This window comes from Sceloporus occidentalis, unplaced genomic scaffold, assembly GCF_023333645.1.
Source record: "Sceloporus occidentalis isolate IW3139 unplaced genomic scaffold, rSceOcc1.0.p SCAF_456, whole genome shotgun sequence".
Lineage (NCBI taxonomy): Eukaryota > Metazoa > Chordata > Lepidosauria > Squamata > Phrynosomatidae > Sceloporus > Sceloporus occidentalis.
Window position 1 is genome coordinate 240,001 of NW_028317436.1, and position 17,062 is coordinate 257,062.

The following is a 17,062-nucleotide window of genomic DNA, read 5'->3' on the forward strand; positions in this document are numbered from 1 at the left end:
CATGTCACGGTGTAGTAGTGTGTGAAGGGAGGCTGGCACTGCCGCTGTCTGCGCTGTATCTGTGCTGTGTATACATGTCACGGTGTAGTAGTGTGTGAGGGGAGGCTGGCACTGCCGCTGTCTGCGCTGTATCTGTGCTGTGTATACATGTCACGGTGTAGTAGTGTGTGAGGGGGGGTTGTTACATGTCACGGTGTAGGAGTGTGGGTTGTATCACTGCTTTATCCCGTGTCCGGATTCTTTTTCAGGGTTGTGTGCCCACCATGGCTCGTGCGGTTGTGGTGAATGCAGCTCAGCTGGCTTCCTACTCCCAGTCCAAGCAGGCCCTTTTAGACTCTGGTGAGATACTCGTTACTTGCTAGCGTGTGCTGCATATACAGCGTCGGGTTGATTCAGAGTTCCTAGATTTGGGTTTTCTGCGCACGCACAGAACCTGCAGGGCAAATAGACATTTAGTAAAACCTATTGTATCCTTGCACCCAGTATGGCCAAAATGGTAAGTGCTATCGGACCGGCTCCTCTAGGGCAGCGTATGTAACCCCAGTGACTACCAATCAGCAACTTGCAGCTTACGCCCCTTGGTGGAGGATCTGGCTGCGATTGGACAGAAAGTAGGAGGCGGGTTTCTTAGCATATATCAGAGCCTCAATGCTATTAAGTGGTGCATTACCAGACACCAGGTGCGTGAGCAGTTATAACGCGCCGGGGGGGGGGGGGGTGCGTGAGCAGTCCTACAGTGCTGGGGGGGTGCATGAGCAGTCGCACAGCGCCGGGGGGTGTGTGCGTGAGCAGTCGCACAGCGCCGGGGGGTGTGTGCGTGAGCAGTCGCACAGCGCCGGGCGGGGGAATGTACATTCATACAGCCCCGGGGTGTTTACGTTCTGTGGTCTCATTTTTAGGGTACTTCAGGGATGATATCCTGTGTCACTTCTGTGCCAGCATGATCAGCGGTCTGGTCACCACCGCGGCCTCCATGCCCGTCGATATTGCGAAAACCAGGTGAGTTTCTTCGGTGATCCGGTACGGGTTCCCAACGCGGTCAGCGCCGGCTCTCACCCAGCAGCGTGGCTTTTCATCTAACTGCCCCCACCAATATGGCTGCCACCCCACTTCCTTGAACCACTGCTTTCTGACTTCTCACACTCACTCATCTCCACTGAAAACACTGCCGGCCAATGATTCCTTCCCATACCAATATGGCTGCCCTCCCACAGCCTCTAGTGTGTGCTAGCCCTGTAATGCCCCTATTGGTCTTCCTACCTTTACCAATATGGCTGCCACCCCTGCCTCCTCAATGCCCTCTCCTACTTCTTACCCTCCCGCTCCATCCCCTCCGCTCCCCGGGGCTTGTCGGCCGTAATGGCAGCCTGTCCCACCTCTCACCTCCCTCTCGTTTCCAGGATACAGAATATGAGAATGATAGACGGGAAGCCGGAATATAAGAACGGACTGGTGAGTGACCTTTGACCTGCTATAAATACACGCCTGACGTTACATGGATCACAGGGAGGGCGGTCGCCGGTTACATGCATGGTGTACAGGCATAAGATGAGGCCCGAAAGCAGACTAGACGGGGGGGAGAGGGGCCGATCTGCCGTCAGATTCGGTGTTCCTATGGGGCTGCCCCGTTAACCCATTAAACACGGGGCAGTTGTTGGGTCGCGTAGCGTCCGGGTGTAACTGTCCCTTTATCGCTCTGTAGGACGTTCTCCTGAAGGTCGTGCGATACGAGGGCTTCTTCAGCCTGTGGAAGGGCTTCACTCCGTACTACGCCCGCCTCGGCCCTCACACCGTCCTGACCTTCATCTTCCTCGAACAAATGAACAAGCAGTACAAGAAGTTCTTCCTGAGCGGATGACGGGCCACTGAGAACACTGCACCCCGATAATTGCCCCGGCCCGCCGGCTGATAGACATTGCTCCATAGTGCTTTGCCCCTCCCCCGCCGCCGCCACCACCACCACCTCAGCTGTTTAACCCTGTGAGCGCCAAGGCTTTTGGGGGATTGTACCTCATTGCCCCCCTTTTCTGGACCTCAGAGGGTTAAAAGTTTCTTCCTGCGTGTAACAGGAGCAGGTCGGGGAGGTCGTAAACCTCACATATATGCAATAATCAGGAATTTATATATATATATATATATATATATATATATGTGCGCACGGATCGGGACTGTCCTTCCTCGTGGATCCCCCCCGACAACGAACAAGTTCTCATTGAATAATACTGACAGCGGCCTCCCGCGGACCCCGGCGACCGGTGTGTTGTTTTTAACGTGGAAGGTCCTACATGTGTGTTAATTAAATGCTTTCGTAGAGGCAGAAACGTTGGCTGTATGTGGTGGGATGGGGGGTTGTTACACATATATCCCCCCGCTGCTCTCCCTCCCTGCGGCAATGGCTGCCCTTCCTCCCATAAGAGTGACAGAGGGCTCCCTACTTAAAAAGTTGGGGGGCGCACTTTAAGGCCAGCAGCCACCTTATGGTGTAAGTCCGGCCATCAGCTGAATATGTGCTCGTGTAGCATGTGGCCGGCATATCCAGCCGGTGGCTGCACACTGCAGCGCCCAATCTGCTGCCGAGGGCTAGTGTGTGATGCCATCGGCCGAAGACGGTTAACAAAGCCGCTCCAGCAGCAAATGGGATCGTTTTCTGTCAAGAAAGGACATGAAATATTATTTATATGGCGCCAGCGGGTTCTGTAGCGCTGTTACAACAGAGGACCGTGAAAAAATGTAACAGACATTTCAAATAGACAATAATGTTAAGACATATCGGTGCAGAAGAAGAGGCCCTGGTCTTCTGAGCTAACAATCTATTAAGTGGTTGAGGGGAAATTAGACATCGGGGTTGCTTGGGTGAGGATGACTTCAATGTAGAGCGGGTGATGTGAAGACTCCTCTCGCAGGGTGGGGGTGACACAGGTTTCCTTAGGGTATTGGGGGCTGGGTTCTGACAGAACGGGGTAGGGTATTCCCCGAGAGAGATTATGGATAGGGTAGAAGAGGTTTGTGGGGAGAATGAGGAGGGCGGATAGGAGAGTATGGTGGGCTGCAGAGTTAAGGGCTCGGTAACTGGGTCTCATTTACATTTAATTCTGAAGGTTATCAAGGGGGGGGGCAAGGGAGGGTCTGGCATAGAGGGGCAGCAGATGCCGATGAGAACATTTGTCTGGCAGAGGTAATCGTGATGGATCGGGGTGCTGGGAGGCTGGTTATGCAGATTGCACAATGGATTGGTGTTGGGGACTGACGGTAGGTGTGAGGAAAGGAGAGATGTGCCTCAAAGGTGGCAGGATCTGACGAGGAACTTGGAGAACAGGGCAAAGCAAGGAGATGAACTGAGATAGGTGGTGCGAGGGGAACGCCACGGCTGAGCGGAGGGCATGGTGTGGCACACAATGGCAGGAGCGGCCCGTTCTAGGACTGAGGTTAGCGCGTGGCTGTACTGTGCTGTGACAACATCAGGGCAGGAGGCCTAATTCTTTTCCCTGTCATCTGGATCGAAGTCTGTGGGGTCATGGAAAGTTTACAGGCTTTCTGCCGGGCGGGTGGGACATGTGGTTATCTGCCCCCATAGCGTTCATTGCCCTGAGCAGGGTGGGCTTCACTTTGTGTGGCTGGAAACTGTTCCATGCAGTTCCACGTGTAGCCACCAGAGTAACAAGGACATTATTTTCAGGGCTGCACCACAAGGGCCGGTCCTCAAGGGCCACGAATGGACTGCAATTTTTGGATTTCCCTGCTGAAGCGCATGGATGTTGAATTAAAATGAATTAAGCTTTTTTAGGGGTACGCAGATTTACTTACACGTTTGTGGTCCTCGTGTACTGAAGTTTAGTATCTCTACAATATGTGTGATATCAGCGTATAGATACTCGCCATCATTATACAGCGCGGCGTGTTCCGCATGCAGCATACTCATTATTACACAGGTTTGTCATGTTTTATTTGGAGGTACTCGGTAGTATTATACAGCACACGGGGTCCTTGTCTTCTGTCCGGGTGATGTACCGTGGCACAGCGTCATGGTAGGATCGCGGACGTGAACCTCCTGCCGTTCTCTCTGGACCTCGCTTCTAGCAGTAATATCGGGACCGGCTCTCCGGCCGACCCGTCTGTGAAGGTGGAATCTCCGTGGCCGTCGTGCACCAGCAGGATCTCGTCCTCGTTTGTCGATATTCTCTGACTGTATCGCGTCAGCCGGACTCCGTGGGCCTTTTGTGTCAGTATTTGGAAATATACATTGTAGGAGGTGTACCCCCATACCAGCAACCCCAGACACACCACGATCTGTAGGACGAGACCGCCAACAATCAGCGTGTACAGCAAGAAGTGAAGGAAACAGCAGTGCCTGATGATGGTCTCCACCAGCCACAGTCGCCAATGTTTCATGGCCACGGGTGCTACGGGAACGTCGATTTCTGCTGGTGCAGGAGTTTGTGTTGTTGGGTAGAGTGACGTGGCCTTGGTGGTTTGTGGCACTGTGAGTGTAGAAGCTGGTCTTGTTGGAGGCTCCTCTGTCCATCTAGTTGTGGTTGGTGATGGTGTAGAGGTTGTCATCTTGGTGGATGATTCTGGGGTTGTTGTATGATGCGTACTGACTACCTCTGTGGTTGTCAGTTGTGTGGTTTCTAGGCTTGTATGCTCTACCGTGGTAGTTGGAATTACTGCTTTGGTTGTAGTCTTCAACTGTGTTGTAGTTTCTAGGGTTGTAGTCTGAACTTCGGTGGTTGTCAGTGTTGTAGTTTCTAGGGTTGTAGTCTGAACTTTGGTGGTTGTCAGTGTTGTAGTTTCTAGGGTTGTAGTCGGAACTTCGGTGGTTGCCAGTGTTGTAGTTTCTAGGGTTGTAGTCTGAACTTCGGTGGTAGGCATTTTTGTGGTTTCTAGGCTTGTAGTCTCCACCGGTGTGGTTGCGGATGTGGTTGGCACTTCTGTTGATGGTTGTCTTTCGGTTTTGGCCACACCCGGTCCAGCGTCTCCTGTACTTTTACAGTGCTCGGTGGAGTAATCCAAAAGCGGTAACTTGTTTGAGCAGAGGACACTTCTCCCATCGTTGACCGGAGTTCCGCTCACAATGGTGTAGATGTTGTGTTCGTTTTCTTCCACCCAGTCCTTGAAATACGCAAGAGCGCAATTACAGTTCCACGGATTCTTGTCCAGGTACACGTAAGCCAAATTATCCAGCCCCTCAAAAAACAAATCCGGAATTTCCGTGAGACGATTGCCGCTTAAGTGAAACTTCTCCATCCGCACCGAATCGTAGATGAGATGCTGCTGGACCTGCCACAGTTCATTAGACGATAGATCCAGAGTTTCCAGGAGCTGCAGGCCTTCAAAAACCTTCCACCAACACAAAAAAACAAAGAATCGTTAGAACGTTGATGGACCGCGGAAGACTATGTTCAGAATTTTCATTCTTGCGTTTTTGTCTCTAACCAAACCCTATTAGATAATTTTTAAGGACTTCCTTAATTTGCGGAAGCCCCCGGCGTCGTTGCCCGCAGTTTGAAGGATATAATGGAAAATTATCGCATCTTAATCATTAACGTTCTCTTACAAGCAGAGAAACAATATGGCACGTGATGGACAGAACAACAACTGGTGGCTTCTGCCCAGAACCACCAGACTAACTCCAGGTGAACAGTGACACCCCCCACATACACACGTTTTTTTGCGGATATCTCGATTTTTCAGCTTTTTGTCACACTCCACTCCAAACTTCCATTCCGGAACTCTAAGATTCAGCTCATGAATCAGAAAGTGGCATTTGTGGGTTATAAAAACCTTTCAATTTACCGTAATTCACATAATAACACAACGTGCGTATAGCGGACGGCCGCGCTGCGTCGGTTATAGATATTTTGATATGTAATAATTATGTTCCTCATCCATCACTACATGATGGGTTAACACAGTAACGGTTCCTATGATGTAATACACAGCCCGAACAATAGAGGGAAGACAGAGAAAACCACAAACAGTAGCAAGTTTAAAGTCATGTGACCAAGTTCAAGGCGGGCTACGGTGTCAAGCTAAATTACAAGAATTGGGCAATTTAACCCCTTCAGGTCTGAGGGCTTTCATAATCTAAGGACCAGCGGGGTTTGTTTTTTTTAACCATATGTTCTTTAAATCACGACTATCCCTTTGGTGAACTCACATAAATTTTTGATGCCAATGATGTCATGGTGACATCACTGGACTCCCAATAAAAAAATTATTTTATTTTTATTTATGTTTAATTTTTCCCTTATTTTTTGTTTTTGTTTCTCCTTTTCCTAATCTGTCTGCGCTGATCACACTGTGATCAGCAAGCAGGGGTCTGTATTAATAGACAGCCTGATCTCCCTGTCCCTGCCGCTACAACCAAGTCAGAAAGTACCGGTACGTCCTAATGGGTGTCTTGGCACAGCTTGGCACAGCTGGTACATTCTTAGGGGTGAAAAGGGGCTAAAGATGAGATCTGTTGTATCTTCCATATTAACTGCCTGTTCTTCCTGCGTGGATATCCAGCCGACCGCTGCACTTAAGTAATTTGGCAGCCGCTGGCCTTCAAGGGCCGGGTTGTTGCAGAACATAATTGAGGAATTTTACCTCTTACTTATTAATTATTTGTGTTTTGCATTATAAGCCATTCAATGGGTGCACAAAACCCCGAAACAAATGGTTAAAACTGTAGGCTGACCTACAGGGTGTTAAATACCCCTGTTATGAAAGGGTTAACAGAGAACATGATGTAAAAACAGTTTTCTGCATGATCCTGTCCTCCGGACAACCACCCGACCGGAGAAATTACATCGGATCACACAGGGGTTTAACAAGAAACACCAAGGCCCTGGAGCCCTGTGCCATCATTGCCCCCCTTCCAACATACACTCTGGCGCACACACATCCATGCTCACACACCCACAAACAATTACACATCCATGCTCACATACATACATACAAACACATATACATATACATACATCCCACCCCTTTCCACCTGCACTTTGCCAGCAGCCTCGGTTTCACCGCGGGTCACGTAGTGTAACGCACCCCTCATACGGTCCTATCTCCCCACACCGGTTGGAATTAGTTTCGTTGGAAAGGGCTCTTCCGGTACAAGGAGACAGGAACAAGGGGCTGCACTTACGCCACTAGGTTCACATAATTATTCTACTGTCTGCGGCTCGCGCCCCAGGGTGGCTTTCTAGAGTCTAGAAGAAGAGAACGAGATACCTTATCGGGAAGATCCTGGATCTTATTAGCCTGAAGATACAATGATTTCAGCTTCTTCAGGCCATGGAAAGCATCGTCTGGAACAGTCACAATCCGGTTGTTGGACAGGTCAAGCTTTACCAAACTATTCAATTGGGAGAGCTTGGGTAGCTTGTAGAACGAGTTGTTGGCCAAGTTGAGGTCTTCCAACTTCAACGGTAAGTCAGCGTCGATGACAGACATCCCATTGTTGGATAAGTCCAGCTCTAACAGCTGCGGGAAACTTTTGAAGCTTGAGGTGGAGACGGACTTCAAAGAGTTGAAACTCAAGATGAGGATCTGCGTGTCGGTGGGAATGCCGTCCAAAGGGATGCTGGTCAAACCAAGGTTGGTGCACGACGTCTCCACCTTGTCCAACTTGTCCTTCTGAGTTGAGCAGGAAGGCTGGGCAGAAGGACCGTTTCCCACCAAAAGTAGAACGAGAAGTTCACAAAGCGCCAAACTTCTCATGATAACGAAGTGTGATCTGTAAGAATTAAGAAAGTTGAGTAAGCAATAAAAGAATTTTGGGAACATATATATATATCGTAATAAAGACAAGCTAACTTCTAGACATTGAGGACATTCTGGAATTCTACCAAGCGATACTTACTGCGGGGAGCTCAGAGCGAGTCGTTGGCTTTGGGTATATTAATGATGGTAAAACTAATAGTAAAATTCCACAAACCCACCAGCTCCGTGTATACTGACAGCGTCCAGGCTGACCCTCGGCTTAGAGAACATGCCTCGTGGTTCCTGCTTTATCTGTGACGTGGCTGTGGTCGCCTTATCTGAGAGAGCAGCTCATTTCCTGACATTATTTCGAGGGCTTCCAGTGAAAACGGATAAAGAATTTCCATTTATTTCAATCCCAAGGGGACCGAAAGAGTTAATAGAAAGGGTTAATAATAAGCGGCAGACTGTCATGAGTGACGTTATCCACTCGCTGGTCTATATCATGATACCGAGTATCTATACGCCGATACCGAACGCGCCGCTGTGTACAATGATGCCGAGTATCTATTCCATATTATGAACAAACAACCCTAAATAATAATCGTTTATATTCGGGATGATAATAGATTCTGACGTAAAACAGGACCGGAGTGCGGTCTATTTTAAGTAACTATTAACCTTGACTATACCACATGGAGGGATAAGACGCGGGATGAGATGCGGACCCCCCCCCCTTATTCCTCCCCTCTAAATGGCATTCCCTAGTCTCTGTGCCAATGTCGATGAGACTGCAGCCCCAGATGGCCCTGTCACTCATCACCCATTCACTTACTGGGAATTCCACAAGGAGAACTGGGAGCGATGTGCCGCTGCTTTATCATGCATTAATAAACGAGACCGTCGGCTATTAGTGAACATTAAATTATTAAAGTAGGTTTTTTTAGAGGAGTAAATAAAATATTCAAATTGTATTATTTTTATTATTATATTATTCTTATTATTATTGTTTTTTATTATTATTAGTAGTATTAGTATTTTTAATATTTCTGTTATTTTTATTATTACTATTGTTATTTTTATTATTATTTTGTTGTTATTTGGGGGTTTTATCTTTAAACCGGATCAGATTAAGTTGTAAAAGCCGCGTGACCGCACGTGAACATACATATGACACGTAACATTGGAGACAGCTGAGCCACGCACTGTGGGGGGTCGGAGAGAGAGGTTCTAGGAGCCAAAAGCCGTGGAAGACGATACTATCCCTCCTCTCGGAAATAACACATCCCGTCTTTAAATAACTTTCTCCTCGGGTACCCCTTCCGCTCTGCAGCCCCTGTGGAACGACAGAGAGCCCGGAGCTGACGCTCAGTCATGGTCATGGTTTGGGGTCTCAGAGCCTTGTTTCTTCTCCCCTTCCTGCACTGTGAGTCACTATATGTCTGTCTGCGTGTCTGTCTGTCTGTGTCGCTGCCCCTCTCTGCAAGAAGAGCTTTGTTGCCTTCGCATAATGTATAGTTAAATCACTGAGATTGAACTATACATTGTGCAGGGCCAGCTCAGCCCTGCTTATTGGAGAAACGTGCCAGGCTTAGCTCTGTCTTTACCTGTTTGCCCTATGGCCCCTTTGCACGGGTACTTGTGTGGATCCTCCACCTTGCCTTGGTCCATGAGCCTCTAATCCATCTCCCAGCGGAGAAGCCACATGTCCTGCTTGTCTCTCACACCTGAGCGTGACCCCCATCGCCGTACCAGCTGCTTACCTCTGTGGGTTAAACAGATTTCTGCGTCTCATCATTCCGTTGGACCTCGGAACCTTCTTTTTTGTCCAACTTTCTCTTGTCAAATAGACCATTAGCGAGAGTCTACTTTCCTCTGGTAAATCCAGCTTAGAAACATAGTCCGGCCCCATCTGGTCTGCCTATTTCTCCTGCTGTAAAGATTTAAACCTTAATCAGCCGTCGGCCTCATCTTCAGAAAAACAAATGCGGAAAGAAGTAGAAGAAAGAAGACTTGGGCAGAGGACCCAGTGATCCATTTTCATGATTGAGAACATTAGTTGTAGACTTTTTGGAACTTTTTGGAACTCTGTTGAATCAGATGAGTCTTGATGACCACATGGTGGAGAAGACTTAGAGAATAAATTGCGTCATTTTTCTTAATCGATTCTCAGTTGATTAGATACAATTGCAAAACAGCCACGGGGACCATGAAGCGTCACAGAAATGATACAGTGTAATAATGGTGAACGCTAGGAAGATGAGAACCGATCTCCGAAGTAGCATGAGGGTCTACAGGCCCCAAGAAAAGGATGATGAAGATAAAAATATTGTTTTTCCAAGGAAGCCACTTTACATCATTTTGGTAGCCTAAGCCATTAGCGGAAATCACCAAACCCTATATTCGATAAATGAGTCCCAACTTTTTAAGCCAGGCCTTGATGGGTGGGATACCTGGAGAGTTCCAGAAAAACTAGGAATAATAGCCTTGGTTGCATGGAGAAGGAGGATTGTTAATGACCTTTGATACTTGTCACTTTTCTTGACAGGGGGATGTGTGATTATGGTAACATTTCATCGAACCTCTTTCTTCATCTTCTGCAGGTTGCTTGGCCAGCGAGGAGGCTCAGTTGATTAAGGACTTGTTCTCCAACTATGACGTCAAGTCCCGGCCAGTGAGAGACATCAATGAAATCATAACAGTGAAACTGAAGCTCACGTTGACCAATCTCATCTCTCTGGTATATAAAGTCATTTTTGTCAGAAAGAGAATCATTACCTCCTCCTACAGGGAGATACCCACTCGTGGTGTCTGTGTTGGTGTCTCATGGAAGAGGTTGGAACCTCCCTTGTATAGCCGGGCAAGACGACGTTGGCTCCAGACCAATGTCTTGTCCGTCTCTGGCTTGTGAAAAGGGGAAAAGTAAGAGACGGAGTCAAGACAGCTCAAGCCCCTTGTCTAAACAGGTTTTAGGTGCATCCAGCTCAGCTTATGCATGGTTTGTGAAGCCATGTCTTGTCTTATACCATGCTATGGCCGGTTCCCTCACCTCTAGTCCTTTGTACATCTAACAGGGCCCTTGTAGGATCTCTATGTCTGAGTACGGAATGGAGCCTCCTTTTTTTGAAGCTCCACTTCTAATTCAGAAATGTCAAAGGACCATGTGTGGTAAACCTATAGCCTAACTGCCCAAATTAATGATCTTTTTGGGTAGGGGCAGGCTTTTCTTCAAGTTTGAAGGTGGTTTTAGATTTTTCTAGATGATCTCAATTTCCCCTCAAAACGCTGACTTGCAATAACTTTGACATCCTAAAAAAATCTCATCATGGTTTATCCGTTTTGCAGAATGAGAAAGAAGAGACCTTAACAACCAACGTGTGGATACAATTAGTAAGTAGAAGGAAAGAATTTGGGAGGATGAGGCCAAAATACACGTTAATCCCAAATTAACTCTTTTCATATTATCCCGGAGGAATGGGATGATTACCGTCTGTCCTGGAATGAGTCAGAATACGGAGGGATTGGCATCATACGCGTTCCGCATAACATGGTGTGGCTACCGGAAATCGTCCTAGAGAATAAGTGAGTGATACCCAAATACCCCCTAATGCTCCCTCTCTGGAGCACAAATTCCTGCGTCCTCTGTTTTTTTTTCCTCCCCTAATGTCCCTTTATTCCAGGAGCTTGTTCGCTGGGAATCACAATATCAAAATGTCCCATGGTCAAAAAAAAAAAGCCATGGCTGAAAAGTACTCCTCTCGGAGTTGGGGGGAACGTTGGATCGTTTGATGTTCCCCTCACTGGGTGACATGATATAAGGATTCACCCCCTGTCCTTTTCTCTTACAGCATCGATGGCAATTTCGAAGTCGCCTATTACGCTAATGCCCTTGTCTATAGCTCTGGATACATTAACTGGATCCCACCGGCTATCTTCAGGAGCACGTGCAGCATTGTGGTCACCTATTTCCCCTTCGACTGGCAGAACTGCTCGCTGGTGTTCAGGTGAGGTACTAGCCCCCATACCGTGCCTTGCAGTAGACAAGCCCTGAAATTTGGAGGTTCTAGACTTTGTCTCTCCATTCTAGAGGAGCCAGGCGTCGACTCTCTCTGTTCTAGGAGAGCCTGGGTTTATCGAGCACCCAGGTTTTGTCTCCCAGCTCTAGAAGAAAATGTTTCTCCATCAGCTAAGCTTTGTGTCTCCATTCCAGAGGAGCCAGGCTTTGTCTCTCTGCTCTACAAATGTCAACCGTTGTCTCTCTGTTCTAGAGGAGTCTGGGTTTATCTCTTTGTTTAAGAGGAGCCAGGCTTTGCCTTTCAGGTGTGGTTGCACGTTTTTGTGGTTCCAGTCTGTGTGTTCTAGATCAAGATCTAGGCTAGGTTCCTCAAAGTCCTTGTCTGTGTTGTAGTAGGAGGACATTGAGAAATCTCTTCTAGCCATCAAAGTTTCCGGCTGCATCTCTCCTTGCAGGTCTAAAACATTCAACGCGAATGAGATCAGTCTCGAGCTGGCCTATGATTCGGAAACGGATAAACTGATAGAGTGGGTGGACATTGATCCGGAAGCATTCACAGGTGATCCCAATTCCTCTTATACAATGGTCTGGATCTAGAATTGTTGTGTTTGTCTCCTATGTTTCTCCCTCCCATTGTCTGTCTCTTTATGACTTTCCCTCAACCTCTTTATTAGAGAATGGGGAGTGGGCCATCAAACACAGGCCAGCACGAAAGGTCGTGAACTCCAGATTTTCACCAGAAGACCTTGAGTATCAAGAGATTTTGTTTTGTCTGATTATCCAGAGGAAACCTCTCTTCTACATCATCAACATCATCGTTCCTTGTGTCCTCATATCATCCTTGGTGGTGCTGGTCTACTTCCTGCCGGCCAAAGGTGAGTCGGGGTCCCAAGTCGAGCTACTATGCCAAGCTGTGTTTTGAGGTCAGTGTCTGGATGAATTGACAAAAAATCCCACAGAAACGCTCCAAAATCTTGTGGAAAACCTTCCTAGAACAGTGGAAGTTGTTATAGCTGCAAAGGGGGGTCCGACTTCATATTTATGTCTATGTAGTTTGAATGTGATGTCATCAAAGTCCCTGTTGGTGTAATGGTCAGGTGTCCCAATACTTTTGTCCGTATCGTGGATTCCGTAATATAAGATTCATAGGGCTGCAAGTAACGATTATTTTCATAATCAATTCGTTGGCCGATGTATGCAACTTTTTGTTTATTTAAGAACATTTAATGAACAAACGGGGTGTTAAAGACAAACAGCAGAATCAAAAACTTAAAATGTACATTAACATGTGTCATTGTGCTATACTCCGGCTACCCCATCCTTCAATCACCCCCCCCCCCGCCCCTGTTTCCCAATGTTTTGCAGCTGGGGGCCAGAAGTGTACGGTGTCCATCTCGGTTCTCTTGGCACAGACTGTGTTCCTCATCCTGATTTCACAGAAGGTCCCTGAGACGTCTCTCAGCGTCCCACTTATTGGCAAGTATGTAGGAACGGATCCATCTCACGCTCATTCCCCTCCATGATTCTCTTCACGTTAATGCATACCTGGGAACATCCAGGCTCCGGCTACTCTTTGGGATGCGGGTGAGCGGGGCAATGGTTGGACCCGTATCATCGATGGGAGGGCTAGCCCCAAACACATTCAATTTGTAAGGGGCAGGAGGGGTAAATGGGCTGGGGGTAGGTCTTCAACCGCTTCGGTCCAGATTATCAGAATGAGCGTGTCTTCCGTTTCACGTCTCCATCCACCATTTCTCTTGCAGATACCTCATCTTTGTCATGTTGGTGTCGACACTCATCGTCTTGAGCTGTGTCATTGTCCTTAACGTGTCCCTTCGGACGCCGAGTACTCACCGCCTGACCGCCAACATTAAGCACGTGAGAGAGTGCTCAATGATACTACACTACCGGCTAGCATAATGACCCCATTAACACCAACTAACCCCACGTACCACCAAACTCCTTTAACCCCCAAATAAATGCCAAGGGAAAAGCATTTAAGGGAAACCACTAGGATCTCCTTCTTTCGAACCCAGGACAGCGTAGCAGCTAGTAAGACACCCAAAGCCATTCATACCTAAGAAAAAAATAAATAAATATATATTTCTATAAGAAAAAAATCTAAAAATCAAAATAATGAAACTACAGGCAAAACTTCTGGATAAAACAGGCCTGAGTAGAGTTAAAAGTACAGAACTTGGTAAGTGAGTGTAGTGAGGACCAAATGTGGTCCAGTGTCAACTCCTCTAGTGGAGTTTGGCCACGTCTATAAGTTCTTTACCTAATTCCATAATGGAGACGTTATTATTGGTATGAGCGAGCCAATGTGCTAGCGATCAAGATGGAGTCCGTTTTCTGGAGCTGAGTGGAGCCTCGTTTTTAATACTTTAGAGCTTCAATCATAACCAAGTATCTGTTCCTCTAGAGTGTTCTTTAGTTGTAGATTAAAAAAAAAAAAAAAATAAAGGTTTTTGGTCTAGCGATTAATGTGGAAATCCGGCAGTGCTTCCGGAGGCGAGGATACATTCCGTAATACGTTGGGTCTCAGAAGCCAGGCCTACAGCTGAAATAGCAAATGGGAAAATATCATCCAGTTGTGAGATCTGACATCACAGGAGGCCTCGTGTTCAACGGACGCGTCGGTAAATCTGTATAAGAGGAGATCCCATGGCGGGGAACGAAAATGTAGGATCTGCCGAAACCTGTATCTTTAAAGCATTCAGTGAGGTCTGAGTCGCAGCATTGAAATAGTCTCCTTCAGCAGTCTGGTCTCAATAGCCCAGGCGGCCATTTTGTGATGCAAACATGGTCCTTGGGATTGCAGAGGAGGCCCCCGCAGGCCACCAATAGGCTCACTCGCACAGCGTTTTTAACTCCTGACGGCGAACCTACGGATTTCCGTTAACCCCAGCGATGCTGCGTAGATAACGGGAGGCTCGCCATCAGGAGTTAAACTTGGAGCGGGGAGACAGGCCAAGTCCCCCGTCAGGCTGTGCAAGTGACTCTATTGGTCGCCAGCAGAGGAGGCCCCTGCAGGCGACCAATAGAGTTGCCCGGACGGACATTTAAAATCCTTGTGCCAAAGCTGCTGCGTAGTGCATACCGCGTTAACCCCGTATTAACCCCTTCTACAAAAAAACGAAGAACAAAACGAACACGAAGAATGTACGCGAGTATTCGCCCGAACCGGACGCAGGAACGGGTGCTCTGTATCTTGAATGCTAGCAGCGCCTTGTAATGAAGCCTATGGAAGCCGGCACAGCGTCCATAGCGTTAATAGGCTTGTTGGGTCTCTTGTAATCGGCCCATCGCGCGGTGGGACACCTGGGGGGCCGGGAGAACCGGATGAATGCTGTGAGAATACTGATATTTTGCTAGCATTCATGTGATTGGCTGTTGCGTCCCCGATGTTAGTAAAGCTGCTACAATTGGATCTTTTTGAAGATAAATGAAATGTTTAGCAGGAAACTTTCCGCCCGGGTTACAGGCGACAGAGCAGATAAACCGAGTTACACCCAACTAACTAACCAGATACTAATAAAAATCAATTAGCTATGATAAAACGGGGATGATTATTAACGGGTATTAATTGTGATTATTTGTCGCCATGGAGGCAGATGGTCCTGGAGGTCCTGCCGCGGTACCTCCAGATGAGGGTCGAGCCGTGCGAGGAGGCGGAGGAGCCGCCCCGGGAGCGGAGGAGAAGCTCGTTGGGCATCATGCTCAAAGCCGAGGAGTACGTGCTGAAGAAGCCGAGAAGCGAGCTCATGTTCGAGAGACAGCGGGAACGGCACGGAATGAGCAGGGGCCCCGGGGGCCACAGAGGTGAACAGAGGAGACCCGACAATTCACCCCCCCCCTGCGCTCATTGTAACCCCAACTCTTGTTGTTCCAGGCGACGAATTCGATGTAACGACAACTTTATACCGAAACCTGGCCCAGTGCGCCCCCGAGATCAAGGACTGCGTGGATGCCTGTAACTTCATCACCGAGAGCACGAGGGGGCAAAACGTCACGGGAGCGGTGAGTGCCACCCCAACTCCACCATGAATTACCCCCCACACCAGGAGCAGAGCGCCAGAGGGGTTTATTCACTAAAGGGAGAGTTTATGGGAGGGCTGTGGCTTCACATTGTACGTTACGAAGTTACAACCCCAGGGAGCTTGGCTGGCCCTGTATAATGTATAGCTAAATCAGCAAGATGCCTTCAACGTTTCCTTACCCAATAAACTATACATTATACAGGGCCGCCTCAGCCCTTCTTGTTGGCGGAATCTTCCATTGCTGGCCCTTCATAATGAATAGGAAACTCTCCTGCCAACGCTCCCTTTAGTGAATAAACCTCCTAGACGCCGGGAGCCGGTCTTTCCCCCCTACGATTCTGCCCCTCGCAGGGTAATAGCCCGAATTAATCAAATTAACCCCGTCGTGACGTTTCCTTTGTTCTGCTATAGGAGATGGAGAATTGGATCCTGATCGGGAAGGTGCTGGATGTTCTGTTTTTTTGGGCGGCGCTCCCTCTGTTCGTGGTGGGGACCCTCGCCATCTTCCTTATGGGGCACATTAACAAAGCCCCAGAGCGACCCTTCGAGGACGACGACCGCTTTTACGCGCCATGAGGACAACTCGCTGACTTCCCGACCTCCAACACCAGTCACTCGGTCCGAGTATTCCAACCTACGGCTGGTAACGGGCGGCCGCGCCACCGCGTACCCCAGCCCCCGCAGTCTGGAGCTGACCCCTTCATAGTCCGCTCGGATTTAACGAGCATCCTTGCCTCACCGCTACAGTGCAGCTGTAATCCCTGCCTGAACACAGGTGATTTCATTCAGAATATCTTTTCCACTATTACTAGGGCCATTTGGCAATATAATAGAGTAGCTGCGACTGCGTGTTAAAGGGTTAAAATTTAAAGAGCCCCAGGGCAGATCATTTAGGATCATTCCGGATATCCCGCTAGGTTTTGCAGCGTTACTAAGCTTGCCTGCACCACATCAGGTTAATCCTGCTTTACCACTGACCCAGAGCTCCATAAATACCCCGTAGGGAGCGTTCTGCCCTGGGCTAGAATAACTCCCATGATGCTTTACTCATTAAAGGCAACTCATACCGCCGCCCCCCCCCTCACAAAATATAAGCAGGAATCTTGTCAAAACATCATTTATTTATATTAACAATAAAAGAAAAAAGAATCGTAATTCCATTCATTCCTCTCACAAAGGCACGCTGTGTACAAGGAAGAGTCCTCTCGAACTCCTTGTACCGGTGCAGGACTCGACACAATGAGATTCCTTTTAGAGTTTTTTTTTTTTCCCCACTGGGCATCAGGTTTCTGGGGGCCAAGAACAGCTTGGAAGA

At 48.1% G+C, this 17,062-nt stretch overlaps 2 protein-coding genes across 2 annotated transcripts in view; both read left to right on the forward strand.

Annotated features, from left to right (window-relative positions):
- Nucleotides 1–1,858, forward strand: part of LOC149271849 (mitochondrial 2-oxoglutarate/malate carrier protein) — a 5,723-nt gene extending 3,865 nt beyond the window's left edge. Inside the window, exons 5-8 of the mRNA XM_089507092.1 lie at nucleotides 249–339; nucleotides 900–999; nucleotides 1,401–1,452; nucleotides 1,703–1,858. Of these exons, the coding sequence (XP_089363218.1) occupies nucleotides 249–339; nucleotides 900–999; nucleotides 1,401–1,452; nucleotides 1,703–1,858 (399 nt within the window). The remainder of the gene's footprint in view (nucleotides 1–248; nucleotides 340–899; nucleotides 1,000–1,400; nucleotides 1,453–1,702) is intronic.
- An 8,448-nt stretch (nucleotides 1,859–10,306) lies between these two features.
- LOC149271850 (acetylcholine receptor subunit epsilon-like) lies at nucleotides 10,307–16,323 on the forward strand. The gene is made up of 11 exons (XM_089507088.1): nucleotides 10,307–10,429; nucleotides 11,035–11,079; nucleotides 11,162–11,271; nucleotides 11,538–11,693; nucleotides 12,160–12,263; nucleotides 12,379–12,579; nucleotides 13,070–13,184; nucleotides 13,468–13,582; nucleotides 15,322–15,529; nucleotides 15,600–15,727; nucleotides 16,159–16,323. The coding sequence occupies exons 3-11, from the start codon at nucleotides 11,237–11,239 to the stop codon at nucleotides 16,321–16,323; spliced, it is 1,227 nt and encodes a 408-aa protein (XP_089363214.1). The 5' UTR covers nucleotides 10,307–10,429; nucleotides 11,035–11,079; nucleotides 11,162–11,236.
- The last annotated feature ends 739 nt before the right edge of the window (nucleotides 16,324–17,062 follow it).

What these genes read in the sequence shown, in the direction of transcription:
- LOC149271850 (XM_089507088.1), top strand. Translation starts at nt 11,237, where the DNA reads ATGGTGTGGCTACCGGAAATCGTCCTAGAGAATAA. An exon ending in AGCGTCCCACTTATTGGCAA is followed by an intron (nt 13,185 to 13,467) that starts GTATGTAGGAAC and finishes TTTCTCTTGCAG; the next exon opens with ATACCTCATCTTTGTCATGT. An exon ending in GGCAAAACGTCACGGGAGCG is followed by an intron (nt 15,728 to 16,158) that starts GTGAGTGCCACC and finishes GTTCTGCTATAG; the next exon opens with GAGATGGAGAATTGGATCCT.